Below are 13116 nucleotides of genomic sequence, written 5' to 3' on the forward strand. Positions count from 1 at the left end.
CTCTCCAGAGTAGAAATCTTTGCAGCTAAATCACTCTTATACACCATACTATGTAAATTAAATAAATAAATATTTAGTAGAATTAAGAATTAGGGGGACATGTGTTCATTGCTCTCTGTGAATTTGTACAGCACTAACATGAAAATATGTTTTAGTGTTACAAGTGTTGCAAGATTAAAAATAAAGTGATGAAATGGTCACGCATGGCTGCACTATAATGCAGATAATCACAGTAGAGTTTCTGTAGAACGTATAAAGCTTTTGTTTTGAATGTGGTGTACACTAAACATTGGTTTAGAGTATATAATTTTTACACACACACACACACATATATATATATTTATATATCAGACACCTGATCAGTTTTATTGTCTCTTAACTTAGCCATCATTTTGTATTGTACATTCTGATCATTGATATTGAAAATGTAAAGTTTTAAGTGTGAAAACCTTTCTTTTGATATTTTTTGCCTGCAGGCTAAGACCAGTAAAAGAGATGTCTCAGTCCCCAGAATATATGAGTATTGATTACTGTGAAGAGGAGGTGTGGCTAATCTGGTTAGACAAAAACAATGACACTCATGAAAAGAGCATCCGACAGTTGTCACAGGAGGCAAGGGCTGGGAATGTCCATGATGAGAATGTATTGAAATACTACAGGTACGTGTGTATATGCTGGAACACACTGGGAAGGCTCCTAGTGGGTTTATTAATTACTATGTATATACCATTTCATATTCCTCCCAAGTGATACCTTATACTCTCCTATTATACACCTTTAGAACCTCTTTCATCCAATACTAACCTTTCCATTCAGTTTTCTCTATGCATACTAAAATATTACCCTTTTTCTGCTTTTCTTACACTGCATACTCATTGTCCAGTTATGTAATTTGTATTTCTCTTTCCTACCATTGGGGGACACTGCGAGACATTGGGTATAGTAGGTGGGACTAGGAGTTTAGGCACTTATCAACTTGTTTGTTCCTCACACTCCTCCCTTACTATGCCCCTCCTATCCAGCTCAGACCTCAGTTTTTTCTAAGTGCCTAGGAGATAGGTCACTTCGGTATAGGCTCCTGCCTATACTGTTAATATTTATAGGTTTTCACTTTTTTATTTTTATTCCCTCTTTTGGTGCAGCGCAGGGATCGAACCAAGACCCAGAGGAGTGTAAAGCTATTACAGCCTCTCCTCCCGCCCCAACATATTAACTGGCATTGTCCCCCTAGGCAACGAGCATGGAATGGAAGTCATCACTTCCTCTATGGGAGACAGTCAGCGATCGCACTCCATAGGAGGCGAAACGCTGAAGACATAGCGCGGCAGCCATGTTATACGGCTGTTCGACAATGCAGAGAGGCAGACTGGAAAGCGGAAGCAGGAAGGCAGAACTTCCCCTCCTCCAGCAGCATGGGCTCTCGATCGGCAGCCATTTCCACAGTATACTGGTGCAGTATACTCTCTTCTAACGCTGTCTCCTCTAGTTTGTGCCTTTGTACCCTTATCTGCATTGCTGCATTGTTAATGTTTAATTCTGCTTTGGGACACACACATATATATATATATATATATATATATATATATATATATATATATAATATGGATATATGTGTTTGAACTTTGTGATGTGTACATATATATGTATATATAATTTAATTTTATAACAAGCAGAACTTATTGCAGAGACTGAGACTCTGGTGTACAGGTTCTGGAATACCAGAATATATATATATGTATGTGCATGTATATGTGTCACATATATGTATCTGTATATATTATATTGTTATATATACCTATATATATTATATTGTTATATACATCTCATGATTACAACACAATGAAACAGATTTGCTCTGTAATTCCCTTTTCCTAGCATTGCTTTGTGTCAAAGAAGGGAACTTCGAGGGGTAAAAGACCCACTGTATGTCGCTACTGCATTATATATGTGCTAAAAGCTATTAGATATAGATTTATTCTGTTATACTCTTCATAGCATTGCATTTTGTCTAAAAAAGAGACCTCAAGGGGTAAGAGACCTGCTGGTATGTCTGTTCTACATTTTCCATCTGCCAAGAGCGTGATATACAGATTTATTCTGTGACACTTTTCGTAGCATTGCATTATGCCTAAAAAGGGGACTTCCAGGGGTAAGAGACCTCCTGGTATGTCCGTGTGGCATTAGACATGTGCCAAATGTCATTTTAATATTATCTTTTGGACAACATAACCCAGATGTGTAGTTTATGACGCTAAGGTCTGTGAATGATATGCTTCCAGTCAGGATTTAGCAGCTGGATAAGCCGGTCTGGCCTAGATCACTGGCAGCATCATTGGCCTTAACTCGCTAAAGTGATGTTAGGGTCCGTGAAGGTACATGAACTTCCCTTTTCTTACACCTTCACACACACTCAGGCCACACAGTTCATATTAGTTCCAAGCACATCTTTCCGGACGGAAGCCGATATGCCATGATCCCAGTCTGAGGCCACACAGACAGAGACAGGGTTGCTAACCATCTTACAGAGGTAAGCATGGGAAATCGCTAGTGGGATCTTGTTTTTACAGAATATTCCACATCCATTCAGTCAGGAATGAGGTCAGTCGTTCACCATGGCCTGAACCCTGGTCAAAACAGGAGCTAGTCTGTTAGGTGGAGGTGGATTAATAGGATCCACAGTCTTTTGAACCTCCCTAAAGAACTATTTTTTCAAATTTAGAACTCACAGCTGCACAAGGTGTTGCATCAGGCTCAGCTGTTCCTAATCAGGAGACCTCTAGACATTCTGTCAGTGTCACGATTTGGTATTCTGGACTCTGGATCCGTTCAATAGATGTTTACAAGAACGGACCCTCGGGAGTATTGTAACACACTGGCAAGTGGTAGTAGCACCCAGAGGGTGAATAGATGACAGATGCAGGATAAAAGTACAATCAGCGGTTTAATGATGACTGGATGAATAACAAGAAATTCTATATATAATTGAGATATATATATATATATATATATATATATATATATATATATATATATATATATATATATAGAGACAACAGGAGCGTATTACAAGGTGAACAGAGCCACCGGCAATATCATATGCAATGAGAACAATCAGCATGTAATAAAATATGGCATAGAATGAACAGCAGGCAGCAGGTGTATGGTATCACAATAGGACAGCGCACATCAGAGGAGAGAGTAACAGTCCAGGCAGCAAAATAATCACAACCGATGCGGCAGGAATCAAGTACCATACAATGCCTTAATATGCTGTAGGTGACACAGGAACAGTTCAGCCAGAGAAGATAACAACAAGCAACTTGATGATACGACCTGTAGTGTCACTGAGCCACAGAGGCAACTGCAGAGTAGATGAAGCTTGAACAGGACAGCTCTGATAGATGACTTGAAAGGTACCGATCTCCGTTAAGCAGCATGGCCCGTGTAGACAAATGTAGCTTAAGCGATCCAGCCCGTGGAACAGGACTACAACTAAGGCAGGTGCAGCTTGAGCGGTATAGCCCGTGGAGTAGCACACAGCGGAGACAGGTGCAGCTTGAGCGGTATAGCCCGTGGAGTAGCACACAGTGGAGACAAGTGCAGCTTGAGCGATATAGCCCGTGGAGTAGCACACAGCGGAGACAGGTGCAGCTTGAGCGGTATAGCCCGTGGAGTAGCACACAGTGGAGACAGGTGCAGCTTGAGCGGTATAGCACGTGGAGTAGCACACAGCGGAGACAGGTGCAGCTTGAGCGGTATGGCCTGTGGAGTAGCACACAGCAGAGGCACCGACGATACAACTGAGAGCTCATGGAATAGGTAGGAACCTATCCAGGCAGGTAAGGTAACTTGATCAACAGACCCAGAGGAAAGGGAGGAAGTGCCTTTTCAAGTCTGTAGCCCAAAACAGGAACCAATAGGAATCTTATGAGAAGTAGACATGTAATCAGTCTGCACATGCACATATCAGGACTTATGGATTTGAGGTCTGCTAATGAGACGCTGGTGAATGTCTCAGCCTTTGTCCATGGAAGCCGAATGAGCAGCGTGTGACAGTCAGATAATGCCACGGCTGTTGCATATCTGTACAATCAAGCGGGGAACACGTGGCCCAAGATGACCAGGTTATGGCCTGAGTCCAGGGCGTCCATACGTCATCTCAGGTCAACTTTACTGCTCAGGATTGTAAGACCCTCAGGTAAAATTTTTCCAATGCCAGGATTTTTCCCTGGATCTTCGGACTTTTGTACCGGTTTCTTCCATGTCCCATGTTCTCATGAGCGCTAGAGAGTTTTTAAAGGGGCGGCTTCCAGCTAACCTGGTGGACCCTCGTTTGTCTCACAGAACATGGTTCTCATACATAAGGCGGCTGGTGCTGACACCACCCTTCCGGCTTCCAATGCCTTCAGATCTTATAGTTCAGGGGCCTCTCCTGATACTCTTTTGATCTCGTCTAGCTTGGGGCCATGGCGTTGGAATCCAGGGCCGTAGGCAAGAAATTCTTCGCAGGAGGCTGCTGGGTACCTTCAATACAGCCTGTGTAGCGTCTTTCGCACCCGTTCTCATTAGTCTGGAAATTCTACAGCGTTTGGTGTGAATCACAATGCTTTCACACGTCCCTGTGCCAGCTCTCTAAGTTGTCTTCTTTCACTATCTGGCTCCAATATGAGACTCCACTTTGGTTCTCTCAAAGTGCAGCCTCCGGTGCTCTCCATTTAGCACTGGTTTAAAGGATCATGGGAGGTTGTCTTTTCTTCAGGTTCAGCCCTCCTTTGGTTGGTCAGGTGAAGCCATGGACTCTAGATCACGTCCGTCATCAGAGCATTTCCTTTGGCCTCCCTTGAGTCTCTGATTTTGGGAAATTGTCATCCCAGGGTAGGGGGTGATCCCTTGGATATCGCCTTGGTTCGCAGGGGTTCGGTGTCAGGAGTGTGGATTGCACTCCCACATTTGACTTCCTCAAGAAAATAGAGCAGTGTGTTGTACCGGGCATTATTGGTCCAGAGGATATTGTCTGCATCTCACTTGACGCAGGGGTTTGTGCATAAGAATTTTTTTATTTTATCCCCTTTTCCTGTGACACTCCTCGTCGGCTGGATGTGGTTTGTGTTCTTGACCGGATCGTGTCTGTCCGTGAAACTAATGTCCTCTTCGTCCTTTCGGACGCTCGATAGCGGGGTTGGCCAGTTTCCAAATAGTCTCTTGCCCGCTTACATCTCTTCCATCATTCTGTTGGATTCTGTTCGTGTCCCTCATCCTGTTAAAGTGACTTTTAAAGCTCACTCTCCGGGGGTATTTGGCGCTTCTAAGACAGCACGTCAGGGTGCTTCACAGGAGCAGTTGTGCACAGTGGCAACGTGCACCGTTCTTAGTGGCATGGCTTTGCATCCGAGCAAGCTTTGGCCACATCATGTTACGCGCAGTTGTTCCAGAGCAATCCCTCCTTTAAAGGCAGCTTTGGAATGTCCCAATGTCTCTCAGTGTCCCCCAATGGTAGGAAAGAGAAAAGAAGATTGTGACTCACCATAAAATCGATTTCTCTTACTCCACTGGGGTACACTGTGCACCCTCTCTTGATCTGAAAGTAATGCTGTTTTTGGTGCTGTTTTATGTATTGCTTCTCCTTTCTTCCTGGCTTGATTATACAAAACTGAAGTCTGCGCTGGATAGGAGGGGCATAGTAGGGGAGGACTGTGAGGAACAAACAAGTTGATAAGTGCCTAAACTCCTAGTCCCACCTACTATACCCAATGTCTCGCAGTGTCCCTCAATGGAGTAAGAGAATTCGATTTTAAAAATCAATTTTTCTCTTACATCCTATGTGGGACACTGACCATGGGGTATAGAGGGTACAGGTCGGAGTTTGGCACTTTACATTTTCTTCACTAAGACTGAAACTCCACCCCCTTCTATATCCCCTCGCTGCAGTTTTTTTCTGAGTAGCCACAGTGGTAGGGTGTTTTTCATCAGGGCTGATCCTGAACATAGGATTTTATTTTATTTATTTAATTTAACCTCTTCACAAATGCGGCCATCAGCATCCAAACAGCCACATAGCAAGAGTCTGATGCCATGAGTGAAGAAACTGAAGAAGTACCCTTTTGGTACCTTCTCTTGCCGAACCCGCTCCCTACAAAGGGCTGCCTCCGTTTTGGTGGGAGGGGGGAGGCAATTGAATTTTGTGTGCCTGACTCTTATTTAAGGGATTGTAATGTGACATTATAGAAATATGTTAATAATATATATTAATAATAATTTTCCATGAACATTCCACAGATATCAGTTGAAGCTTTTTGCACGGATGTGCCTAGATCGTCAATACCTGGCTATACATGAAATTTCCAAGCAGTTGGGTGTTGACCTCATCTTTCTCTGCATGGCTGATGAAATGCTTCCATTTGAGATCAGAGCTTCTTTCTGTCATCTTATGCTACATGTCCATGTTGACAGGGATCCTCAAGAGCTGGTTACTCCTGTCAAATATGCCCGTCTATGGACTGAAATCCCCACAAGCATCACCATCAAGGAGTAAGGGAACCTAAATATTTGTCCCCACATGAACAACTATGAAAGTTTTACGGACCTAATTTCATTGAAAAGATTTAAATTTTTAACTGGACTTGAATTTTTTTTTATTAACATTTAAAATTGAATACAAGTTGACCAGATCAATTCCAACAACCCCATGGTTTGTTTAGTTTAATGCTGCACTTTGTATTACATAATTTTTCTGTGTAATTGAAGATGATAGACAAGCTAAAAACATGGCAATAAATATATATGCCTGAATGCACAATTTTCCCTTATGATAGTGTGATTGCTTTAGGTAACATCTCGTATCATATTATATATCCATTAAAAAGCAATTTATTGCTTCTTCATTTAATATTTGCAGTCACAAAGATTGTGACCAAAATATTTTTTACTTTTTTTGCTACCAAATATGTGATATTGTCTTTATTTTTTTTGCACATACAGCTATGACTCCAACCTGAACGATTCAAGAGATGATAAGAAAAATAAGTTCACAAGCACAATGGAATTTGTGGAAGATTATCTGAACACTGTTGTCAGTGAATCTATGCCATTTGCCAATGAGGAAAAGAACAAACTAACATTTGAGGTGATGATTTAAATTGCACACAGAATGCAGATGTTTAATTCACCTTACATGTCAATTTTCTCTCATTTATATAGTTGTTTTGCTAGAGACTATATTTAGCCCAAAGGTGTATGCACACAACAGGTATATGCACACACAACATGTGCTCATGTAGGAACATCCATAACACCCTTGACCTCTCACCAGCCCCATCCTCCACTATAGCAGGATCTAAGTAGTATATCAAATTAACATAGTAAGATATTATTCTGAGATCGAATACTATTTATTTCTCTTTCCTACCATTGGGGGACGCTGCGAGCCATTGGGTTATAGTAGTGGGTCTAGTAGTCTAGGCACTTATCAACTTCTTTGATCTTCACTCTCCTCCCCTACTATGCCCCTCCTCTCCTGTGGATACCTCAGTTTAATTTAAGTGCCTAGGAGATAGGTCACTTCTGTATAGGCTCCTGCCTACACTTAAATTTGTTGTCGGGTGTTTCATGTTTTTATTTTACCTTCCTTCACAGGTGCAGCGCAGGGATCGATCTCAAGACCTAGAGGAGTGAATAAGACTTCCGCTCTGTTCACTCTCGTCCCAGTGCAGATAAGCAGCAGCCTGGTCTCTGTTACCTGGCATCTCTGCCGGCAGCCTGTCCATCCCCTAGACTAACGAGCAACAGGGGGACATAATGTAAGTCTGCCATAGAGGCAGCAGTTATTTTCACGCACCATAGTGCGAGGACACACGCTGAAAGTTGCAAGTCGGGCTGGAGTGAAGCTGTAGTAGCCTCTCCTTCCCTCCAGACGGATCTGCCGACATGCCCCCCCTCCCCCTTGAGAACGAGCAGCGGGGGCAAACCACAGTGATCGCGCTCATTAAGAGGCGATCCACTCGTTTACTGCACACACAGCCTGGGCACATTTAAATTCTGTGCTGGTGCATAGAAAGCCATATAATAGATCGGTGGTTCCCAAACTGTGCGCCGCGGCTCCCAGGGGTGCCGCGGCGCTGTTACTGGGGTGCCGCGGGCCAGACATAGAAAAAAGAAAGCAAACAGAAACTTACCAATCCGCGCGGCGCTAGGACCCAGCAGCCTCCTCTCTCCCGCAGCTGTCACTAAATATCGAAGTCAGTAACAAGCTGCGGGAGAGAGGAGGCTGCTGGGTCCCGGCGCCCAACGGATTGGTGAGTTCCTGTTTTCTTTCTTTTTTCTATGGCTGGCGCGGGGCAGAGGAGGGGGACAGATGGCAGAGGAGGGGGACAGATGGCAGAGGAGGGGGACAGATGGCAGAGGAAGGGGACAGATGGCAGAGGAGGGGGACAGATGGCAGAGGAGGGGGACAGAGAGCAGAGGAGGGGGGCAGAGGATGGGGGACAGAGGGCAGAGGAGGGGGACAGATGGCAAAGGAGGGGGACAGAGGGCAGAGGAGGTGGACAGATGGCAGAGGAGGTGGACAGATGGCAGACGAGGAGGGCAGAGGAGGGGGACAGAGGGCAGAGGAGGGGGACAGAGGGCAGAGGAGGGGGACAGAGAGCAGAGGAGGGGGACAGATGGCAGAGGAGGGGGACAGATGGCAGAGGAGGGGGACAGATGGCAGAGGAGGGGGACAGATGGCAGAGGAGGGGGACAGATGGCAGAGGAGGGGGACAGAGGGCAGAGGAGGGGGACAGAGGAGGGGGACAGAGGGCAGAGGAGGGGGACAGAGGGCAGAGGAGGGGGACAGAGGGCAGAGGAGGGGGACAGAGGGCAGAGGAGGGGGACAGAGGGCAGAGGAGGGGGACAGAGGGCAGAGGAGGGGGACAGAGAGCAGAGGAGGGGGGCAGAGAACAGAGGAGGGGCAGAGGAGGGGGAAAGAGAACAGAGGAGGGGGACAGAGGGCAGAGGAGGGGGACAGCATGAGAGAGGGCAGAGGAGGGGGACAGCGTGAGAGAGGGCAGAGGAGGGGGGCAGCGTGAGAGAGGGCAGAGGAGGGGGGCAGCGTGAGAGAGGGCAGAGGAGGGGGACAGCGTGAGAGAGGGCAGAGGAGGGGGATAGCGTGAGAGAGGGCAGAGGAGGGGGACAGTGTGACAGAGGGCAGAGGAGGGGACAGAGGGCAGAGGGGGCAACGTGAGAGAGGGCAGTGTGCCTGGATGCAGAGGGGGCAGTGTGCCTGGATGCAGAGGGGGCAGTGTGCCTGGATGCAGAGGGGGCAGAGTGTCTGGATGCAGAGGGGCATTTTTGCATACAACTAAATAAGTATTTCTGTCGTGACCTAAACACTTATTACAATTTTTTGACCCAACTACTTCTAAAACAGGACTGCTCAGTAATTATTTTGGAGGGGTGCCTTGAAAAAATTTGGAGACTTTAAGGGTGCCGCGAACTGAAAAAGTTTGGGAACCACTGTAATAGATGCTTTGTTCGACGGTTCATGTAGGCGGCCATATTACCGGAGACACGGGAGGCGGAAATTCGTCTCAACCCCTGCTCAGCTTCCTGGAGCGGACGGCACTATTCTGAATACTGAGATTGCACGCTGTTTCCAGAACAAAGAAACCAGTATTACAGGAGAGCAGCCATTTTGAGGGAGAGCTCTAGGAAGGACATCCTCCCAACTTCCTGGTGTAGAAGGGGCCATCTTTCATTGTGATACACAGGGATCATCGTGCTGCACGCTGCTCCTCTGCTCTGTCTCTCCTCTACTGGTATCATTGCACCTTTTTATTGTAATTGTTGACAATTGATTGCATTACTTTACTGGCCTGCTTACACTATCAGGACTATTGCTCAGTGTCTTGGGATTGGTGTATTTACAAGGATTTGTTTGGCATTGTAATCTGACAAGATCTTTGTCTCCATGGTAGTCAAACTTTAGCTCTCAGACTTTACTAAACGTTTTCTACGGTATATTGTTTTTATTCTTTTAAATATGTCTGATAAGGGGACATCCAAAAACAAGGGTTCATCTGCTATGTCTGCACTGCATTATACCTGTGCCCTATGTAATGCTAAATTATCTGTCGAACAGCCTAACCAGGATGCTCTTTGCACAGCATGCGAGTCTAAAACCCAACAGTGATGCGCCCCAGCGCAGCGCCTGGTAGTCATGGAAGAACCGGCCTTCGCTAAGTCACTGACAACAATTGAAGCGGAGCTCACCCGGGCGATAATGCGATCCGCAGAGGTACGTAAAGTTTCTGTTTTACACACATTCACTAGCGGACGCAGGCACATCTTCTCAATCCCAATCAGTGCATGAAGAAGATCGCTTCCTCTCAACTTCACACAGGGCCAAGAGAATCATTACTGATGCATCTCAGGGCCGCAGCCTAGATTCTGACCATTCCTCAGAAGAGGAGGGTGAGGTAGACCTTGATCAGCAGGAGGATGACTTACTCAGTTCTCCAGATTCCTCCAAACCCAAAATGTAGATAACCTTATTCTGGGTATCAGACACTCCTTAGGTTTTGCTGAACATGAGCCCACGGCCCCTTCAGGGTTCTCCCTGTTTAAGAAGACTAAAGCGCAGTTAGCTGCTTTTCCGCCATCTCCTCAGATGATGGAGATGGTATCTGACACATGGCAGAGGCCAAATAGGCAGTTTATGATGCCGGGTAGATTTCGATCTTTTCCGCTCCCGCCAGAAGATTCCATTGAATAGAAAGCTTCTCCTAGGGTGTACACTCCTGTGGCACGGTTGTTCCCCTGTTTGGCTATTCCTACTGAGGAGCGGGTTTCACTAAGGGATCCCACTGATGAGTAGTGTGATCAGGCCCTCCGCTCAGCTTACATTGTGGCAGGCAGTATGTTTAGACCCACTATGGTGGTTGCCTGGGCTAACAAAGCTATACAGCACTGAGCTGGTCTGCTGGTTAAGGGCATTCAAGACAACTCCGCACGTGCAGAGATTCTTTCCTTAGCCGAGCATGTCCTTGACACCGCTGATTATGCAGGCCAGGCAGCCATGGATGCGGTGTCTATCAATGCCAGATTCTCTACCTTCATTATCGCAGCTCATCGTACCTTATGGTTACGCTCTTGGACAGCAGATGCTGATTCAAAATGAGCTTTAGAGAGTTTGCCCTTTGACGGAGTTAAGCCAGAACTTGCTAACAGCCGGTGTCATTGTTTCCGTTCCTACACAGGAAAGAGGTCAGGGGTTTTGCTCCAGTCTCTTCCTAGTACCAAAACAGAACGGGTCATTGCGTACAATTTTAAACCTGCAGTCTCTGAACAAGCAGGTAAGGACTCAAAAGTTCAGAATGGAGTCCCTTCGAACTGTCATCATTGGAATAAAGCAGGGAGAGTTTCTAGCCTCCATAGACATCAGGGATGCCTACCTGCACGTTCCTATATTGAGAGGACACCATTGCTTCCTCCGATTTGCGGTAGGAAGATACAATTTTCAGTTCAGGGCCATTTCTTTCGGCCTAGCGACGGCTCCACGAATGTTCACCAAGATCATGGCCGGGCTCCTGTGGCAGAAGGGAGTCACAATAGTTCCTTATCTAGACGATCTTCTTCTGAAAGCACTGTCAGTGTCGCTCCTAACTCGTCACATGCAGATCACTTTGCTGTTCCTGGAAGCTCACGGGTGGATCCTCAATTTACCCAAATCATCTCTCTTTCTGGCTCAGGGCATGTGCTTCCTCATCTCATATCCGACACAGTGGCTCAGAGAGTCTATTTACCGGAAAGCAAGGTCCTCACTCTCTTGCGCAGAACCAGAACCTTACTTGTGAGGAAGAAGTGTCCATCCTCAGCTGCGTGAAACTCTTGGGAACGATGGTTCCCCTGTCAGGGCTCACTCGTCTTTCCCTAGCGTGGTGGTTATCCAGACAAAATCTGGACAAGGGTCAGACCCTTCAGACCGGCCCTTAGTTACGACAGACGCAAGTCTTCTAGGTTGGGGAGGGGTTACAGGATCCCTGAGATTTCAGGGCCTTTGGTCCACCCAGGAGTCCACTCTCTCAATCAACGTCCTAGAACTCCGAGTGGTATACAGGACGTTGATGCAAGCTCAGAGTTTTCTGGCAGGGAAACCTCTTCAGATCCAGTCAAACAATGCCACGGCCGTGGCATATTTAAATCACCAAGGGGGAACTCGCAGTGTAGGGGCCATGCGAGAGACAGCTAAGATCATGGTATGGGAGTAACGCCACGTACCTCAGATATCCGCCGTTTACATTCCAGGCGTGGAAAATTGGGAGGCCGACTACCTCAGCAGGCAGAGGGTTCACCCGGGCGAATGGTCTCTCAACAAGCGGGTCTTCGCCCTTCTAGCGGAACGTTGGGGCATGCCGGAGATCGATCTCATGGCATCCAGACTAAACCATCAGGTTCCTCTGTACTGCTCAAAGTCTCGAGACCTGCAGGCTTTTTCCATGGATGCCATGACAGTTCCATGGCACTTCCGCCTAGTGTATCTTTTTCCTCCAATACCCATTCTCTCGCAGGTCCTAAAAAAGTTATAAAGAGAGCGGGTCCCCGCCATTCTATTATCTCCCCATTGGCCACGCAGAGTGTAGTTCTCAGATATCCTGAAAATGGCAGCGGATCCTCCCTTCCACCTGCCAATGCATCTGGACCTTCTCATTCAAGGTCCTTTTCTCTGCCACCATTTAAATTGGCTAACTTTAACGGCGTGGCTATTGAGACCTTAATTCTCAAGGCCAGGGGCTTCTTGCCAGAGGTTTTTGGTACTCTTATCAGGGCCAGAAAATCGACCTCCTCTGCCATATATTATCGAGTCTGGAATACATACATTACTTGGTGTGAGGCCCAGGGTTTCCACACATCCAAGTTTTATCTACCTGGATTGCTGACCTATCTGCAGGAAGATCTAGATAAGGGGCCCCGTCTGGGTTCCCTTAAGGTTCAGGTCTCGGCGCTTTCCATTTATTTTCAGCGAAAGCTGGCGGTCATCAGGGATGTTCAGACCTTCTTGCAGGGGGTCCTTCATGTGCAACCTCCCTTTGTTCATCCGGTAGAACTTTCGGACCTCAGCTTGGTGCTCAATGCACCAATACA

The 13116-nt window shown here is 46.4% G+C and overlaps 1 protein-coding gene across 2 annotated transcripts in view; it reads left to right on the forward strand.

The window, feature by feature from the left end:
* ITPR3 (inositol 1,4,5-trisphosphate receptor type 3) overlaps positions 1–13116 on the forward strand; it is a 194631-nt gene that overhangs the window by 71426 nt on the left and 110089 nt on the right. For both annotated transcript variants that reach the window (XM_075195726.1, XM_075195727.1), the window contains exons 18-20: positions 477–659; positions 6277–6528; positions 6979–7123. In XM_075195726.1, the coding sequence (XP_075051827.1) occupies positions 477–659; positions 6277–6528; positions 6979–7123 (580 nt within the window). The remainder of the gene's footprint in view (positions 1–476; positions 660–6276; positions 6529–6978; positions 7124–13116) is intronic.

Source organism: Mixophyes fleayi, chromosome 2 (assembly GCF_038048845.1).
Source record: "Mixophyes fleayi isolate aMixFle1 chromosome 2, aMixFle1.hap1, whole genome shotgun sequence".
Taxonomy (NCBI): Eukaryota; Metazoa; Chordata; class Amphibia; order Anura; family Limnodynastidae; genus Mixophyes; species Mixophyes fleayi.